This window comes from Meleagris gallopavo, chromosome 1 (assembly GCF_000146605.3).
Source record: "Meleagris gallopavo isolate NT-WF06-2002-E0010 breed Aviagen turkey brand Nicholas breeding stock chromosome 1, Turkey_5.1, whole genome shotgun sequence".
Lineage (NCBI taxonomy): Eukaryota > Metazoa > Chordata > Aves > Galliformes > Phasianidae > Meleagris > Meleagris gallopavo.
Window position 1 is genome coordinate 27,918,805 of NC_015011.2, and position 20,296 is coordinate 27,939,100.

Consider the following 20,296-nt stretch of genomic DNA (forward strand, 5'->3'; position numbering starts at 1 on the left):
TTTCTGTGCGTGGATGTGTTGTCATAAACAAATAGCAAGCTCCTTTATTTTACTTGGTTAAATTTATCCATTTTTGAGTGTGAAAAAAATAACGCAGTACTTAATCTGCTGTTACCTGTGTGCAGTATGGACTGCAAGTCTTGTGGTGTACTTAATGTTCTTATGTAGTAATGTTCTTATGTAGTACTATGAGCAGAATTTCAGAAAGGCTTTTTTGGGAGTGATTTGGGGATTTCATGTTTTCCTCTTGCGATGCTGCAATTTTTCTGTTACCTTGAAGAATCTTTCTTTCTTTAATTCATTATTTAATGTTAATTTTGTGGGATGATAGTAGTTGTACTTAGCATAATATTCTTATAAGGGAAAAACAGAGAATTTGAAAGTTTACACTGAATGGAAAAAATAGCCATTGGTGTGACAGTGAAGAAGTGCACTGAACTTATTTTAAACAGAAAAAAAAAATTGCTATTCTTACCATGTGTATAGTTTGAGATCTTGATTTAAAGGATAAATTAGTTTTAACAAGCCAAAGAAAATAGTAGTAAACATGGCAGTATGGAAGAAATTTCTTTTATCTCCTCCATGGTAATGTGGATATGCAATTCAAATGAATCTGTGAACATTGTACATTTTTACATCAAAGTATAATGTTTACTTACATAATAGATACGAAGTCCTGGGTAAGTTTCTTTTTTTGTTAATGAATCGCGTACACACATAAAAATGCAGGAAAAGCTATTTCTGAGTTAGAATACAAACTAGATTAACTTCTCAGTGAATAAATGAGCTTTTTTTACCCTGAAGGTTTGAATTAATGATTTGTATAAAAAAGCTCACTCAGGATGTAGTTACTGGCTTTGTGTTATTGCTGCTTTGTTAAACTACAGCTAAAATTGTGTTGTTTTAGTGGTATTAAGTGCCTTTCCATATTCTTATAAACACAAAACTAAAAATATTCTTAACTTATAAAATATTTTTAAAATAAAGGGGCATCGGCATGGGAACACAAGTTAGCATTTCTCACTTGGAAACCTTGTAATTGATAACGATATTTTAAAATCTCTATTAGAAAAACAAGATTTATTGTGAGAATTAAGCTGCATTGTTGTTTTGTTGTTGATGCATTAAAATAAAAATAAATTAAAAGAAGTGTTAATCCTTTAACACTATAACAGCAGGAAATTGTCCACATTTACATAAATGTGAAACACATTTTAAAAAGCTCTTCATTTATGTTTGGAATTACTTTTTTTTGTGTCTCTGATATTGCAGATCCAAGAAAATGTCTAAGAAATGCAGAATTAAAAAAAATAGAAATATGAACTGCAATGAAGGTTATAGAACAAATCTTTAGAGTTTTAATCAGGCCAAGTTCTGATGAAGCTAGTGGAAGACCTGGTTGAGTAACACCAGTAGTGTGAGAGATTAATCCAAAAATTATCAATGTTATTGCATTCTATCTGATATTCTAATTTATCCTGCTAGAATAAAGTAACTTTCGGTCTATCATTTGGAGTATTTAGATAAATAGATAATAATGGATGGGATAGACTTGGTAGTTGTAGATAACAGATGACTCTTGTTAAAAGTAATAAAAAGGGAAACGTTGATTCATCCTTTGCTTCCTGTTATTTAATCCAGGGCGCTTTTCCTGCCCTGAGCTAAAAATGTTCACTTTCACATCAGGCTGGCCCATACTGCTGACTAATATGGTGTGGACAATACCCATCATTTGAGCAGTTCTACTTCAGAGATACAGTCAGGGCTGTGGAAGCGTCACTCGGATGCAGACCTGTGGTGCCATCTCTCAGTGCACTTAAAAGTTGCTGCCATTTGCGTTATGATGATCCACTGTGGATCCACAACTTATTTGAAGCCTCCAGATATCAGCGCTTTTAAATATTCTGTAATTACAGCAAGATTGATATTTTACCTTTTCCTTGTTTCTTCCTGTGAAGTATCTATAATGCTGTTTCAGCATTTTTTAAAGGTGTAGTCTACAATGAAATGATTTGCCGCTGTGAACGTCCTGTAAAAGAGACTATGGATATAACAAGCACTCATGTGCAACTCACTGGGCTGTTGCAGGGTCTATTTTAGGCCCAATCATCTTCCAGACTGTGACTGAACCCTGCTGGAAAATGACTTTCATGTCATGTTTTTTATGTGAATATCTCTAAATTTCTATTTACCTACATCTGGCTCTGTGTGTAATGTTTTAACATGGAACTCCAACCTTAATGCCTTTAAATACACAAATGCTTCCTTTCTTGCCTTTCTCCTCCACTTAGGAAACCATGGACGCTACTGTTTATTTGCTATGTCCCTTCCCATTGCCATGCTTTGATGTCAGTTGCCCATCCCAGACTTTCCCTCCCCAGCTCCAAGCCCAGAGCAGCAGCTACCCTGTGTCTCTCTGGGTCAACCTGCCACCTAATGGAGGATTATTGTTAACAATTTTAGAGCGAAGAGGATACATCTGGCTATGGCATGTGTGCCCTCTTCAGTGAGAATGGGGGAAATCCTATCAGAGTGTAGCAAGAAGGACTGACCCACGTTCTGGTGGCTCTTTCTATTTTTCTGTGTATGTTGTGGAGAGTAGATATCAAATGCCTTTGCTTTCTCAAGTGCCAGCTGAATAAGTTAGCTTTTAGCTGGGTGATACCTGCAGTCAGCAAAGTTGTGCCGTTGTTCACAGTGCATTTTTACACAATGCTGTGTGCTTCTACCACAAACTTCTGTAGGGTCCCTAAGAGCATTCAGGGACGTAGAAGGTTTGCAAGGTAATGTTAAAAATAAAAACATGCAAAGGCAATAGTAAAAATGGAAGACTGAATGCCAACCTTCACTGCTTTACATAGTCTTGTAGAGTCCAGGTGCAGACAGCATTTTTCGTGAAGGTGATAAAAATAATTAGCAATTTGCATGTTATAAATTACTTGAGAATGAGGGGAACTAGAGATACTCATATAGAAAAGTGCTAATATCCCAAACTCATCAGATGTTCTCGGTCTATTCGCTGTCGTCAGGGCGGTAGACATCTCTGTAGAGGTGACCCTATGCATGGTTACCTGAGCGTGGTGACCTGGTTGTGAAACATGGCTCAACGCTGGCAGTATCTGCAAGTTTGGAGGAGTTACTTTGCTTGTTCAGGCATCACATCTTGCTGCTGGGAAGAGCAGTAGGATGAATGAGCATGAATGAGAGCTGGGACAGACCCGAGCTGTACAGCTGTAATCATTGTTAACGTTACCAGCATTTTCCATGAAACAGGCAGACGCATTTCTAAAGCTTTGAAGGGTGTGGATCTGAGCTCTTGGTAAATTTTCCTTTTGGTTTTTAATGGTGTGCAGAGATTTAAAGCTCACAGCTAACTCCTGTAATAGAATTAACTAAAAATAGCAAGCATGCTAACTTTGCCTGCTAAACAGATATGACACGTAGGTGCACACTCCCCAGCCCCCATCTCCCAAAAACTTACCCAGGGAGCTCGCTGGAGCTTGTACAGTGTGTTCCCTCAGTGCTGTTTACCCTCCTTTGTTCATGTACTTGTTAGGGTTTTAGATCTGACAGAATGCCTTAGTCCTCAGTTTCTGGCAGTGTCCCTGCTCTGAGTGACCTCCTCCCTAGCATAACTATTCTGACATTTCACGCTAATATTAGTGGTTTCTGCTCTACTTCCCAGAGGGAGGAGTTTCACTATCTTTGAATCGGATTCTGCTCTTTTGCACAGTTCTGTTTTTCACAAGAATATCTCTAGGATTGCAGGAATGCTTCTAGACGGGTAGTGCTTTGGGGGTTAGCTGTAGGGATGTTAAAAGGTAATTAACCAGAGGAACACAGAATGCATTATCTTCTGAGAAGCAAGCTCTTTGAATCCCTTGCATTGGCTTAAAAGAAAAATAATTAAAAAAAAGAGAGAAAAAAAAGAACATGATCATATCTCTTGAGCAAAGAAATTAACATTTCAGGGAGCATTTCAGCTGAGCATCCTTTTGCATGTTTATGAGGAACGAATGGCAGGCACTGCGTTCAGCCCTCGCTCGGAATGATGGTGCATTTTCCTCCTGCCCACTCTGCAGTTTTCCCTCTGGTTCTGTTTGCACAGCACAGTATTGCTACAGCAGCAGTCTGATGATTCATAGATTTATTTCTCACAAGCAACAAACACCTCTTTTCTCTCAGTTCAAAGCTTTCGGAGAGAAAGACATACCTAAAAGCCTTGTCTTGTTGAAATTCAATCTGACTTAAGACCTCCTGGAGTGGATGTAGTGAGCAACCACATCATTTACGTGTTTCTAATGATGTTAAAGCATGACCTGAAGAGCTGTTCTAATAATGCAGCAATATGGGTACCTGTTTTGAACATCCAGGTAGCTGTGAAAATATGTTTTCTTACTCTGTTTTCTTACACTCATTCTGAGAGATTTTTAACACACAGGGAAATGTAATAATTAGCTGAACTCCTTACTTTCCTTAATCACCATATCTAGACATGCACTACAAGCCCAACTGTTATTCTAAACCCATATGAGTTGTGTTTCCACTCCATCCCATGTAATGCCCCATTCTTCAGCTGCTCTACAAAGTTGCACTCAGTTCAGTCACTTTAACCAGTGTTTTGAAGTAGAGCAGAATGCACATACATGGAGATGAGGCAATGTGTATTTGCACAGGCTGTTTGCTTGTGACACTAAAGGACTAATGAAGCAAATGACATTAAAACACGATTCAAATGCTCTATTCTATATTCTGTTGTAAATAAGGAGGAAAAGAAAGGTGAAAAAGCCTGAATGCAGTGCAGGATTTAGGTCACCAGAAGGCACCCAAGCAAAGCGGAGACATTTGAGTTTATATTTCAATCCCAAAATGCCATTTAGCTGCTGATTTGACTCTGAAGGCATCTAAACTTGCAAGGCTTACTAGCTTTACCTCCCTGTTTGAGAGGTATCCACAGCTTTGCTCTGCCATGTATGTAATCGCTCCAGTCAAAGCAGCTTATATGTTAATCTGAGCAGGATCTAGAAACAAATGCTCCTCTGCTTAAATCCTCACAAGGCCCAAATCCAGTATAGGCCCTCAGGGAATGTGCAAGACAACTGTAAAAGGGCAGCTCAGCCCTTCTGTGGTCTTTTAAAAAACAGCTCTAAGTGGCTGCTCTGAAGACAAGATTGTGGCTGATTGTACACAGTAGACCTGATGTTTGAACTTTACACTTGGGTGTTTTTTTTTGCTCTGCATTTTTGGGCACTTCTAGGATATGGCACTTACACTTTTGAAGCAGACATTTGAAATAAGACTGCACCGAGAGGAATTTTGAAGGCCTACATTCTTGCTTTTTTAGCTGTATCCCAGTGCTCACAGTTTGCTACTGAGCTGTGTTTAGCAGCTATAAAATGTTACAGGGTTCAGGGAAGAACAACATGAAAGACTCCCAGAAGAAAAGGGAAGAAGTATTTGAAGAAAACAAATTTTAAAAATCAACAACAACAATAAGCAAGTGAACAAACGAGGACCCAAACTGCCTGTTCCTTGTCAGTATGGAAAAGATAAACAGCATCTAAACTGAAAGACAGGGGCTTCCTTCTGTCTCCCATTTGCTGTATGAGTAATGCTGGAGAGAATACTCCTTAAAGAATTTCTCAAACTGCCATACACCTTCATTTATACCCCATTTGCCCTAAAAAACTCTGATAAAAGACTGATCAGGTACGGACTGTGCAAGTCTGTGTCTGGTGGGTGGGTGTCAGCCCACCTGGTGCTAGAGCAGCCCACCAATGATGTGAAGTGGGTGGCTAATGGAGCCTTTTGGTGCCGCTCCAGTAGCTGTTACTGGCACTACACTAAAGGCGGTTGGGTCTCACTGTGCTGGGACTGTGTAGATGTGTATCAGCACTGGCACTTGTGTGAAAGAGCTTCTGTCCTAACAGCAGATGTGTTGGCCATTGCCACAGGGGACATAAGTAGACCGATACTGGGTTTATTTTTATAGGTAAAAGTCTTAATAACAGAATTAGCACTGTGATGTGAGCTACTTTAGAAACATTTTATTCTTTTACTGTAAAAGTGTTATGAATATCACAAGAAATTTGATGAAACAGTGTATTTCACATTAGAATAGAGAGCATTTTTAGTCACTAGTAGCCATTAATGGATATTAAACAGCACTTATTGGAGATACATGCTTTTTAACCAACGAATCTCAGTGTGATCAGTCTGGCTTTGAGTTCTGGAAGAGACAGTGGGGGAAATTTCTCGTTCACAGGTTTTCATTTTTAATACGTTCCTTGAGACTGGAAGAAAGCTGGTGTTCTGCCCAGATTCAGAGCAGACAAGCAGATTGAGCAGGGTAAATATAGCCTGATATAAATCATGGTGAGCATATGGAAAAAGCTGATTGAGGATTCAGCTGATAGGGAATTAAAGGCTATGAGTAAAATTAATTCTACTCAACATAGTTTTATGAAAAGTAGGGCTTGTAAAACAAATAGTTTATGAAAACCTGATTTTAATCTTTTAATATTTGACAAAATTACAAGTTTGATAAAATGATGCTCTTGATGTAACAGACAGTGAAAAGCATTTTACTTGTTGCCATGTGAAACTGATTAGTAAATACAGAAATTTAACTATATAATGAAATGGACCAGACTTGAATGATCAGCTATTTAGACTATTTAGAAGGTCTTAATATGTAACTGTCAATAAAAAAACATCAATGACTATGAGGTTTTCTCATAGGGTTCTCATGAGGAGCGATGCAAAGGCCAGTGAGATTTAACATTCTGTCTGCTGACTCTATCAGTTGTAATTCTACACGTCAAGATTAGCAGGTGGTCTGAAGGTTGGCAGAACAGCAATAACCCTGAAGACAAGACAATCATTAAGGCAGATTGAGATGACTGAGTGAGCCAGATTTTTGTTTCTAAATACTGTGAGATGCAAATAATCCATCTAAGAAGGAAGCTAACAGGCCATGTGTTTCTGATCTAAAATGTCCAGATCTATGAGTCACAGCAAAAAGATCACTGGCACCAAAATGTGTTTTGTGATGCTGCCAAATGTTCTACCTCAGGTTCATGGGCACTTTCACTCCTTCAGTCATTGCCTGCTGCAGCTTATTCATGAGAAGTGACCATATCATTTTTGAAATAAAAAACCAAAAAACAGGGAAAAATTAGATGTCTTGATCCTCCTTCTGAATACATAAGAAGCTGTCCCATTGAGATCCAACGTTACACTTAATGATGAAATATTAATATACTTCTTATTTTCATACTAACCTTGGCTCCTGTTTCCTACAGTATAGCTTCAACCTTTAGTCCATGCTATCAGCATCTCAGCATGAGGAATAGAAGATATAGCAAGTGATATTTTATTATGTACATAAGAAGTGTGTAAGGATAGAGAATCTTATTTTGTGCAAATCAGTCAAAATCTATGTGTTTTCCTATAAAAAGGCTAGGACAACATGCTTGAGTTTTATGAGAGTTGTTAGATAAATCAGCTGGAGGAGAAGGCAATCTGCTACGTAAATATTTCAGGTTTTGAAATTGAAGCATTTACATTGATCTGCATTTAGAGGCCTGGCCTATTTTGTGGTGGATAATATTATGTCAAAACAGTGTTTAGTTCCAGTCAGCAGCTGTTGCATTCATACTAAATTATGTCAGATTTAATTATGAATGCATTCAACAAGAGCATGCAATTGTGCTGACAAACCTAAAATCATTTTCAGTTGAATATGTCCTATCACAAGTCATCTGGGCATGTTTTCTCTCTGCAGTGACAAGTCAGTGTTCAAGCTCAGCTTTGTAACTCCTGCTACCTGTTGAATTCCCATATCACATCCAAACATCGCAGCAGCAAACTCAATAGATACCTTATAGGAACAATGCAATAGCAGCAGTAGATGATGAGGGGCATTTTCTCAAGGGTATTATTTCCATAATCACTTTAATTGCACATACCCAATATACTGCTTGTGTATTCATTTGTACTTGTTCAAAGGGAATGCAATTTAATTCTGAAATATCTCAAATTACTGCAGTGCTCCCTTTGCACAATGAAAGAACAAGACCGTAAAGTGGATAATTAGATTCTCAGAGTTTCCTAAAGAGAATGAAATTTTCCTTGGAGAAGTAGAAGTTTCAGTTCACTTGCAAAATAGTTCAAAAAGTGTCCACTGAATCCTTGAGGTCAGATACCTTGTACAGAGAGAACGTCTTGTAAAAACATACAGGGTTAAGAGTTGAACTTGCATTGATGAAATGAGGAGATTCAATAAAGATCAGGATAGCAGTCTGTGGAAACTTAGTCCCTATGAAGAAGAGCAGACAGCTATAGTCAGTTGAGTGAAGTCAGCACAGGGACCATAGGAAGTCAACCAGCTTGCTTAGGTGCTACCAGTGGAATGGAAGAAACATTTCTCCCCCTCCCTATTCCAAACATTCAGCATTTTGAAGTGGTTATTTAAAATGCGAGAGGGTTCTGTTTATTTTTCTAGGAGAGTCTGTATCCATTTGTCATGGTTCTCTGCGGTACACTATAATCACCTATTAGGTATTTTGGAGTTAGGCTGGCCACCTTGGCTATGCTGTTCTATTCTGTATATGTATGCAAGCGTTAGAACTCAGGTGTTCTCTCTTCTGATGAGTTTTGTAATTACCTTATCTACCAGGATGAGTACATAGTTGTTTTAATATGATATGCAGCAGTTTAGATAGCTTTGAATATATAGAGCAGTCTCTCATGCTGCTCTAGTCAGTAGAAGTTTAACCTGCTGGGGTACTTTGATTGTAAAACAAGCACTCATAGTATAGCCAGTGACAATAAGAATCAGTCTGATATGCTGGGGCAGGTTGAGAGGTTGTGCTCTACACCTCAGTGCTGGTTTCCATTTCTAGCCTCTTATCAGAAGACTACGAAGAGAAAGCCCACTAACAGCAGCAATTAAGAGACTTTTTTTTTTTCTTTTTTTTTTACTTTTTGAACTGAAGATTAAGGCAAATCTTTAACACAGACTACTTTAGGTGACTTCAGAAAGCACAATTATCTCTCTATATAGTATTTTTTAAGGCAGCTGCTTCTCTGCAACTTTTACTCCTTGCAGATGTGGTAATGTTGTGTTTTCCATTTGTATGCATAGTTGGGAAATGGTCTCTACAAGGCAGATTCACGTTGATCACTATGAAGTTTCTGGTCACTCTGGCATCTGGAAAATACTTTCTCAGATAGTGTCTGATTTTTGAGAATCAACATTTGGATTTCTAAAGCTATATTCTTACAGCTCTTTGTAGGTCAGCAGTGATGATGAGAGTCACCAGCAGCTAGCTTTTAATACTTCAGAATTATTCTAAGTTATGGCATGGTGCTGGATGCAGTGAAAATGAGAAGGGAATCAGAATCTTTCTTCTATCTTGGTTTAATGTGATTGCTCATGCTTTTTTATAAAAGAAAAACCTAGACCACTTCAAAGAACAGATTTCCCTTGAGTTTTGTTTCTGCCGCCTCTTTACATAGTAAAGGAGAAAAATTCATAACGTATTGCTAGTTAATTAGATTTTGGTATTCAGACTAGATATGACGAAGTACCTACTTTAATGTTATCTGTTTTGACAGGGATAAAAGCCTAGGTTCCTATACAGTACGTAAACAATCTCTTCAGCATGGCAATGCAGAAAGTCTTCTGTGTTCAGACTACAGCTGCCTATTAGGAAACTTCAAAAGCGAAGAATCTGTCAAACTAAGATCTTCAGGTAGATCCCACAGCTTATGCAGCAAATTTGTGGCCAGATGCGTTCTCGTTGGAACAGTTGCCTAAAATAACTTTCCAAGACTTATGCAGGGTATTTGAAAAGGACTAGGTGGGTATTCAGAGCTCTAATCTGCTGAAACTACATCAGATTACTATTTTCTATAGTATGTGCTGGTTTTTACCTAGGACTGATGATTTATCCTTCTTAGAAACCTCATTTGCATTTCCATTCAACAAATTTGTAGGTGTTCACGAAGTTATTTAGGAGTTGCTGCAAATATTATGATTTAGGTGTCCTAAGAACTTCTGGATCTTGACTTCAGCAGAGTACATGGTGTAATCATCCCTGGATATTATAAGTATATTGCTGATATTTAATAATATAAATGACATGAGATCATTCCACTGTATCTACACGTTGATATTGTCTCTTTATCTACCAGGTTTCTTGTCTATATTTACATAACTATTCCAAGCTACCTAATCTAATGAAGTTGGACTTCATTCATCAAGTGTGATTACTCAGTAGAGCCTAAAATCATGATGAAAAAGAAGAGCATATCTGCAAGCAAAGCTTCCTTGATTTTCTTTCTGTGCCAAATGATTTCTGCATTGGATGTACCTCTTGATTGTAAGTATTAGCTTTTTAAATAAGTGCAGAAAATTAGACAAAAAAGTTCTGTACAGGAGGATGAAGACAGCTCCAACATGGAACTAAACATGGAGTGTGTTTGCTCAGTTCAGTCAGCACACTGTGATGATGAATGTTTACATGAATTTACTGAAAATTTTCAAAAACTGTCTATATAAAATGTCTTACATTATTCACTTGAGAAAAGTTACACAAATACACCAAAATTTAATTAAATAGGCACACAAAATAATTTATAACAATAGATAGCATTACACATATATATGTCATTATTTATTAAACTGATCAAAATGAAGAAGGGCAGAGAAGGCTAGTTAAATACTATTTATCTGTGAAATGATGATCTTATTGGCAATTTCAATTCACCCGAAATGGGGGTGCAAAATGGAGCCAGGCTCTTGTCAGAAGTGCTCAGTGCCAGGATAGGAGGCAATGGGCACAAACAGGAATGCAGGAGGTGCCTTCTGAACACCAGGCAGCACTGCTGTGCTGTGCAGTGATGGAGCACTGGCACAGGCTGAACAGAGGCTGTGGGGTGCCCTCCTTGGAGACCTTCTGCAGCCACCTGGACTTGGGCCTGGGCACCCTGCTCTGGGTGTCCCTGCTGAGCAGGGTGGGCCAGATTGACCCAGAAAGCCTTTCCAACCTCAGCCATTCTGTGATTCTGTGTGAATTTGTTCAAAACCCTGGAGCTGATTTGATATCCAGTAAAATCTTCAAATACTCACATTGTGGAAGCATCTTTCTTTTTGATCCAGAAAAGTAAGTTAGTCTCTTAGATTTCCTAAGCAGTATGTGAAAAAATTTAAGTACCCAACCTGATGGTAAAAGCATATGTGATAAGAAGGAGGGATAATCAGTTAGGAAACATCTAGAAGGGAGGAAATCCTAAGATCTGAAATTCTTATGTCTTATTATGGACTGTGTTAGTAGGGAACCAGGCCTTAGAAGTCCATGCTGAAAAGGAAGCAATAGTAGCTGCTGTCTTAAAGTCATAATAGTTAATTCTGTGAATTTATTCATGCTCCAGGTTGTTATTTTCTTCTTATTATAAGCATGATCACATTTTCAGGATTCAGTGAACCATGTTGCACCTCACATTGACTATTCATTTGTTAAACTAATTACCAGATAAGAGAACATCAGGGTTGGCATTAAATTGATGAATTAATACATCAGTAAATTCACCTATGAGTCTAATCCTCATGGCTTACTTTACACCCGTGGTTTTGACACTTGCCTACCTTCCATAAATACATGTTTTTCTTTAATAATCATTGACATAAAGTGCAACTGCTTTGGTGCGATTTTCCACCTCCAAACATATTTCCAAGCCTCTCAAATCAATGACCTTTATTTCTGTAACATGATCAATATATCTAAATGACAAGAGACTTGGAGTGCTGTGAATGCCTTTAGTGCATTAAATTGAGGTTTATAGAGAGCCTTAACAGTGTGATGAACAAAAGACTTTGTTTTCTAAATGTAATTTTTCTCCACAAATGGTTTTGCAGTCTAGACATATTGTTTTAACATCTTGTAGTTTAGAAACTAATGTAAATTGTGCACCATTCTAATATTTTCTGTACCGAGCAGCACTTCAAGTTAAATTAACCAGAAATGCATCAACAGACAAAAATGAATAGCTGTTTTAGATGTATTACGTTAACACTCAATTAACATGTTCCATACTGTTTAACATTTAATTCTGTGTTTAATACTGTATTTAGATCTGATAAAGTCAAAGACTTGAAATTTTGCCAAAAATTAGGTTAACCAAAAGTATGTCTATAATTACATTATTATTTCATATATAATGGTTAGAATGCTATCTGGGAGAGCACTAAAAGAACCATGTTCTTCTTTCTGTGGGTCTTCCCCACACATCCACTGCAGAGACCCAGTGGTAGGATCATACTTGATTAGCTGATTAGGTTTCATTCATGTTAGGTTCCTATGCTCTTCACTGTCTCAAAGTAGATAATGGATGACTGATAGTGTAGCTGTTCGAAAGCAGTTTATTTGCTCTAAAAAATTATTGATGAGGAGATATATATGCAAAATATTTGAAATAAGCAATAAAGATGTGGCAACCAAGATGATTTATTCCCCTTAGTTATTTTTCAAACTAAAAGAGATAGCATGTCTGTTGAGTAAAATTAAATGCTTTCATCTTTGTAAGAGTAATTTTAGCCTGAAGCTTTCTCTTTGTTCTTCTATATGGTCATATGGGTAGATTGATTTTGACTGCAGCACGAGGGCAGTGCACTCCATTAATTCTAATTTGCTGTCTCCTCAGTAGCAACGTTTTGTGTCCTTGTAAGGCCAAAATCTCAATATTGTGGTTGCCCTTAAAAAGTCAGCACTTCGGAAAAGTTCCTCATGGACTTTCTGATGCAGTGGAAATTGCCACTGGAAGTTGAGGACCAGGTTACATCATCACCAGTGTTACAGTACTAAAAGTTTTCTTTTTAATGGTGACCAATTTACTTGTCTGAGATGCTTGTCTTCCCTCTCAAAAATTCTGATTTTCTTTTTACTAACAAATGTTTCTCTTTAATCTCCATTTGTCCATTCATCTGCTGATTCTGATGGGGGAATAAAAGCAAAACTTCTAGAAGAATGTAAGTTCCTGTCCACAAAAACTAGACTGTGTGGTGATGAAAATTAATACTGACCGTATGCAAATTGAGTATGCAGTTCCAAAATGTGTGATTCTGACATTTTGCTCCTAATTTTGTTTGCTGTAGCTAGATGCTTTGTGCATGCAGTGTTCAATAACTGCTACTTTATATAAATCCTTCTTGTATTTTGAACAAATGGATTGTATGATTTTTGATTATATGCTATCTGAACATTAAAATTATAAATATCAGCATGATCAATGTTTTAATACTACTTTCAGGAGTAAATATAGTTGATAAAAGAATAAAGTCATTGGAATATAGTATATGTATTTTAAATGTCTGAGTTGGAGATACTATGTCGTTAAAAAACAGAATAGACAGTTTTGTTGGTAAGCCAAATCGTCTGTGGGATGTTGTAATGCAGCTCTATGTCCTGGTCAATTTAATGAGCTTTAAGTTCAGTTCATAGCAGGGCAGCCTTCAGGTCTTATATGTGCATCAGGTGGAATATACCATATGTGGTACATTGCTCATGTCACGTCCCTTTTCAGAGTATTCTTGCTTTTCCCACGGAAGCAACTGATTTGTACTGACTCGTGAACTGACTTTGAGAGGGAAAAGGGGTGTTTTCACTGCCTCTCTAAGTACACATAAACTCATAATCAATTAACAACATTGCCATCATTATTTAATCACACTTCTCCTCTGCAGTGAGGAAGAAGAGCAAAACCTAGCTGTGCATGGCCTGTCCTTCCCTTCTTAGCTGTTACATCTCGTTATGATGCATGCCATGATCTGAATTTTCTTTCTGGCTATTTCTTGTGGCAGTGCTTTACAGACCACTATCTCTTTCTTCAGAATTCTTTCTCCACGTATAATTGTAGGGAAGACTTAAAATAAAAGTCCCAGATTTACAATTTTAACCAGCTAGAGCTAGGTATGAGGACAGAGATAACTCTAATGATTGAAATACTTTGACTACAAATGACCCCAGAACACTAGCAGAATATATTGCTGGACAATTTGCTAAAATTTGCACAGGGATGTTGGCAAGGATGTTATTAAACTGTTTCCTTTAGTTGACACTAATCTATAAACAGATTGATAATGCTGAGGAAGTCATATTGCTCACTATCTTAATATCACAGACAGCATTTATCTATGAAAAATGCACATAATTAATAGATTATGAACTACTTTAAATAGGTAGGCATCATCCACTTTGTCAAACAAATAGATTCTGCTTTATGTCACTAATTTTGAAATTATCCATACATCATAAATACTAAATATTTGTTTCTCTTGGGGCAATTCATGAGATCGACTATATTTTTATTATTTTTATTTTAGAAGCATCAGTACTAGACTTTTTCTTCATGTTTACTCTATTTGGAAACTCTTATGTTCTATTTTTGACATCCTTTATGGACTGTTTTATTTCTAACATTTTTTACTCCTGAAAAGTAGTTCCTCAAAGCATGCTTTGTAGATTAATTCAATATGTTGAGCACGATAAATCTGTGAAAAGTTTACAACCATAGGGAATATACAAATATATCAAATATATAAAATAGCAAAAGCAATATAGAGATTTTTTCTCCTCCTGTGCATTAAAAAAATGTTTTATATGGATTTATATCTCACAACTGTTCATTTGGGATGTCTTGGACTTAGAATTCAAGTGTCTATTAACTTCATGAAGATCTGTTGTAATCCAATGTGTAGAAATTATATCCATAAAGCTTCTTGTCTGAGATTCTCCTCCCCTGTGAAGTGATATAGCTCAACTGGAAGTTAATAGCAACACTGGTCTATAGGAGGAGAAGGCGTCAGCCTCCAAAAACAAATGATACTTTAATCCAATGCTTTTGTTGATGATTTTGCTACTTGTAGTTCTGCTTTCTCCAAAATCTTACAAATTTGTCTTGCTGATTATTTGAAGATATTATTAAATTCCTCTCTGTTTCTTATATTCCACAATCAAGTGTCTCAACCTCCAACGATAACTCAGCAGTCTCCAAAAGATTACATTGTTGACCCTCGAGAGAATATTGTAATACAATGTGAAGCAAAAGGAAAACCACCTCCTAGGTTAGTAGTGACTTATTTTGCTTAAATATGCATGTACCCCCACCTCTGTAATTTATACAGCTGGCAGAAAGTTGCATGTATTTGACTGTTCTTATCCTTGAGATTTAAACTTTTCTGTAGTCATGAAGTAACTGTAGTGTGTTTGTTTTTTTTCACCTCAGAGCTCTAACAAAAACAAAATAATACTAGATTGTTAAAGGAGCAGGTAGGTAAATGCCTATGGAAGAGGCATGCTTTCTATAGGATGGAACCCATTCCTGATTCAAGCAGTGCGTCTAAGAAGAATCCATATTGAATAAATTCAGAGTGAATTCAAATGTAATGTTTTCTAAAGCACTCAGTTTTATGAAGTTCATCTTGAAATACATACATGGTTTATCATAATTTGATTATTATGTATCTGATATCTAAATTATAAGGCCTTCATTAACTAGGTGTAAATTTCATAACCTTGAGTTCTGTGCTTAGCAAAAATAGCAGTGCTATGTTCAGATCAGATTCTTGATCATATTCTATGTTAATACTCAGCATTTGAAATCAAATACTCAGTATTTGAAATTAGGAGCTTCTGCTCCTAGTATATGCTGAATACCTCCACTGGAAGCAGCAGAAGCAGTGATGTATTCTGTTATTACTAGTAACTGCTTCTGATTTCTGGGTCACTAAACAGAAGTATGCATCTCTGTGTTCTTAGTATAATTACACTACAATTTATTCACAAGGTTAACCTATAATTGCTTCTCAGACACACACTGAGCTCATTAGATGTACTTCATGTGAATAACCAGGGTTTTTCTACATTATTCTTTCTGGTTGCTTTCAGACCATAGTCATTATACTGGGTGGCAAAATGGCAAAGAAGTGTATTTTCTGTGATAGTCTCACGCTTTGTAGTATTCTGTTAATGGCAGGAATGCCATAATGCTGCTGTTCTTACAAGTATTTTAGATTAGCTGGCATCTCAAGACACTGAGCGTTGACCTGGAGGACGGGATGATTGCTGTATGCTTTGAGACATCTGTACCGCTTCTGCAGATGCCTCTTTTGAGTATCTTTTTTGGGTTGGATCTACCGAAGAAGCTAAGAGCACAGTCCATGAGAATGAATATATCAGAGTGCTATTCCAGGCTCTCTGCTGTACTGCCTCACCTTTCCCATCAAATCTGTGACTGTCTTGTTCTCCTGTGAGAGAAGAAAGGACAGGATTTAAGTGCAGGCTTTTCTAAGGGAGAAAAATAGGTTGTTCTTAGTTCTGCAGATTTAAAAAACATGAGATAGCCAAATAAATTAGTTCAGTAACCAACCTGATCTATTGGTCTTGAATCTGGTTCTGCAAATGCATATTGTAATCTTAACTGCTTCAAAGCTCTGAAGATCAGCTTTCTCAGCCAGTGAATTGTTTTGTTAATCCACAGTGACTTCTTATTAATGAGAGCTGGCACAAAGATTGGTTGATATGCTGCTACCTTTTGCTTGAGCAGGAAATATTCTGACTTTTATGTACCTGAACTTCAGGGGTGTGTAATCTCTCATTTGAAGCTGTGTTACAGTTCCCATACTCCTCAGTGTGTTGGTAGCTGGAGACTACAGACAATCTGCATTCTGCAGCTTTACCTGCAGAGCCCTGAGAATCAGATTCACTTTTCATTCACTGTGCACCCAAGTCCTCCCCTAAACACTACACAAATGTAAGAAGTATGAGAACTATCATTTGCAGTATTCAAACCTGAGTGCTCAAAACTTCACAGGCATTGGTCTAGTTCCGTGTAACCATACTTGTATCCATTAACAAATCTTAATTAAAAATTAAAAACCTTAATTAAAAATTAAAGAATCAGTGTTTGCAGTAGTGTAAGTTGCATGCTGTGAATCTTTGCTTTTTACAGTTTCTTAAATGAGTTCTAATAGTCTTCATTTTTAGTGGCTACTTTTCAGAACATCTTCTGTTTTGAGTAACACCAATATAAACCAGATTAATTATGGACTACCAAGCTGCAAAATTTAATTTAATAAATGATATTTTTTTTGTGTTAGAATAGTGAAAAGGAACCAAACTCACAATCTTTAATTCGCATGCTGAACTTTAAAAGGGCCAAACCAATTAAGAGAAACGGTTTCCTGCTGGGCCCTGAGATGACACATTTCAGCCCAGAGCCAGTTTTTAAAGGCATCTTTATAAAACCTTTCAACAATAGCTTTTAAAATGGAAATGCTAATGCTGCTTTAGCAGTATCAGTTCTAGCAGATGCTACTGTATCATCTTTAGTAGAAAAGAAGTCAATTCTTTTTCATATACGATTAAATTCTGCATTTTTTAATGTAATTTTAAAATAAAACTGCTGGCTTTGAAATGGTTTCTGTTAACAAGTTGAGCCAAGCCTGTTATCTGAGAATTTTGCCAGATATTTTGTATTAAAAAAGAGCTGTATTTACTTTATTGGTTGATTTAGTTTGGGAACAATTCTTACTTTCCTGCTAAAAAATAAATACCATTTATTATTGAAAATGACTTTTTTTTTTTAAATTTATCCACGTAATCTACAAGTAGTAACTCAAGCAGCAACTTTTCTTTTTGCTTTTATTATGTAGCTTCTCCTGGACACGCAATGGAACTCATTTTGATATAGATAAAGATGCACAGGTAACAATGAAGCCAAATTCAGGAACCCTTGTTGTAAATATTATGAATGGTGTAAAGGCAGAAGCATATGAAGGAGTGTACCAGTGTACAGCAAGGAATGAAAGAGGAGCAGCCATTTCCAACAATATTGTTATACGGCCATCTAGTAAGTTAAAATCTAATATTAATAAAACATGAATGTCTTAAATTTGTTTGTTTTCTTGTGGATATTTTGCTTCATTTTCTTCTTTTCTCTTGAAAAAAAATAATCTTTTAAGTCTTCAAAGTTATAATATTAGAAGGTGTTGTATAATTGTTAATATTCTGATTTGATAATGCCTCTCCCGAATTCCTTAGAATATTTAGTAACCAAAATGCTTTCCTGATTTTTTTCTTAGTACAACTTTATGATCTAAGATGTTTAAAATTGGGCTGTATTTATGAAATTATAATTCGAATAAAAAGTTTAAATCTTGAATGCTCCTATCTGATACGGGCAATATTTGCTTTCTTTCTGATGGATGTATTCCATAGTTTTTATAATTGCTTTAATTCAGAGCAAATAAAGCTCAAAGATCTAAAGTAATTGTAAACTGCTTCTACAGCTTTTCTCAGATCAGTATTTCAGACTTCTTACCTTTAAAATGTTCCATTCTCACAAGTTTTATTAGAACATCTGTAATACTATTTCAGGAAGGTTTTTTTTTCTAATTTTGTCTATTACTTTTTGTTTATCACAATTAAAATTTTCTGATACTTTTGTAGATCCATTGGTGATTAGCCAAAATATTTTGAATCAGTGATTATACATTTAGTGAATTATTGCTGTAATGATTATTTTAAATAATCTGTTTTCCCCCCCATGAAAATATTAAAAAAATCAAAATTAAACATTTAGTAAATATGTTAAGACTTTACTTACTGATGCTTTTAGTTCTTGTTGGTTTCTGGAATTCTGTGTGCATTTCTTCCTTAAATTCTAGATTTTTTTTCTCAACTCATAGTTCATGTGTGTGTTAAAATTATTTTCCATAGGGTCCCCTTTGTGGACAAAAGAAAAACTAGAACCAAATCATGTTCGAGAAGGTGATTCCCTAGTACTAAACTGCAGACCTCCTGTTGGCTTACCACCACCTATAATATTTTGGATGGATAATGGTGAGTTTGCTTTCTATATAGACTTAGTTTACATTTACGTTACACAATTTTTCTGTGTAGGTGACTGTTGCTTACCAAGGCCACAGGTGATGGAATTTCTCTCTACGTTAAAATACAGACTTTCTAGTTCTGTAGTAATGAATAAACAAGCAAACATGCAGCCTGAAAGCATGAAGCCAGAATTAGCTGGAGATCTTAACGTAAGCTGTGGATTAACACGGCGGGGAAGAATGGGAGGACAAGGGAGCTTTAGAGAAAATTTCAGAAGGTCTGTGTATTTACAAACCTACAAAAGAATAATGGAAAAAATGTGGAGTCTGCAGATCATAACAATGGAGAGAAATTATAGTTGAAATAAATGTTTTCTTGTTTTTCCTCAGCTTTCCAAAGGCTGCCTCAAAGTGAAAGAGTTTCCCAAGGTCTCAATGGAGACCTTTACTTTTCTAATGTACAACCAGAGGACACCCGTGAGGACTATATCTGCTATGCGAGATTTAATCATACACAAACTATACAGCAGAAACAACCCATTTCTGTAAAAGTCTTTTCAAGTAGGTATTGCATCACCTAATACTTACATGTTTGCATGGTATTTATCCAGAATTCTCAGGTGACTTGCCAAACTTTAGTAGTTTTATGCTAGAGATTTTGTTAGTCTAATTCCGAATAAGAAATTGCATTACTTTTTAAAGCTTAAAATGTAATCTCCAGTTTTCTTGATGTATAATCTGTTTTAAAAGCTGTCTTTTTTTCCTTTTATTAGACTTTGTCTTTTGAAGAAACATTTTTTAGGATTTGAATGATTGAAAAAATATAGTGTAAAAATAACTTTTTTGGTGGTTTTCATATTCAAGAATATCAATCTGTTACAGCTGTAACTATCAAAATAAATTAATCAATCATTTGATTAACTCACCGTGGCCATAACATCACCTTTTGATTCCCAGTACTTTGATTTATCCCTCCTGTATGCATTCTTCATGATATTCTGTTTATTTCAGTGGATTCATTGAATGACACTATAGCTGCTAATTTGAGTGACACTGATATTTATGGTGGTGAGTTATACTGGTCCTCACTGATACTCCTTGTTTCACAGTAGCATTTAGTTAACTAACTTTTCCTCCGTAGCTGCTTAACCTTTTGCTTCCTTTTCAATTTCTAATGAAGGTATCTATTAGTACTGGTGATAATACATGCAAAATGGACTGCACAGTCCTTTCAACTTGTTAATGTTTTAATGTTACTGTAATAGATGTTTCATAAACAATACCAGCTCCTAGAATAAATGAGTCCTTTCATGCTGGGGCGGATTTTACAAGTTGTCTATTTGCTTCTGTATTATGTTACTATTTAATATTTTTTTCTCCAACTATTAGTTTGGTTTGTTC

At 36.2% G+C, this 20,296-nt stretch overlaps 1 protein-coding gene across 1 annotated transcript in view; it reads left to right on the forward strand.

Moving 5' to 3' along the window:
- The window catches only part of NRCAM (neuronal cell adhesion molecule), a 110,475-nt gene that overhangs the window by 29,590 nt on the left and 60,589 nt on the right, over positions 1-20,296 (forward strand). The window contains 7 exon segments of the mRNA XM_019612653.2: positions 10,201-10,388; positions 13,016-13,033; positions 15,022-15,127; positions 17,717-17,913; positions 18,783-18,905; positions 19,286-19,456; positions 19,907-19,963. Coding sequence (XP_019468198.1) covers positions 10,298-10,388; positions 13,016-13,033; positions 15,022-15,127; positions 17,717-17,913; positions 18,783-18,905; positions 19,286-19,456; positions 19,907-19,963 — 763 coding nt within the window. The 5' untranslated portion in view covers positions 10,201-10,297.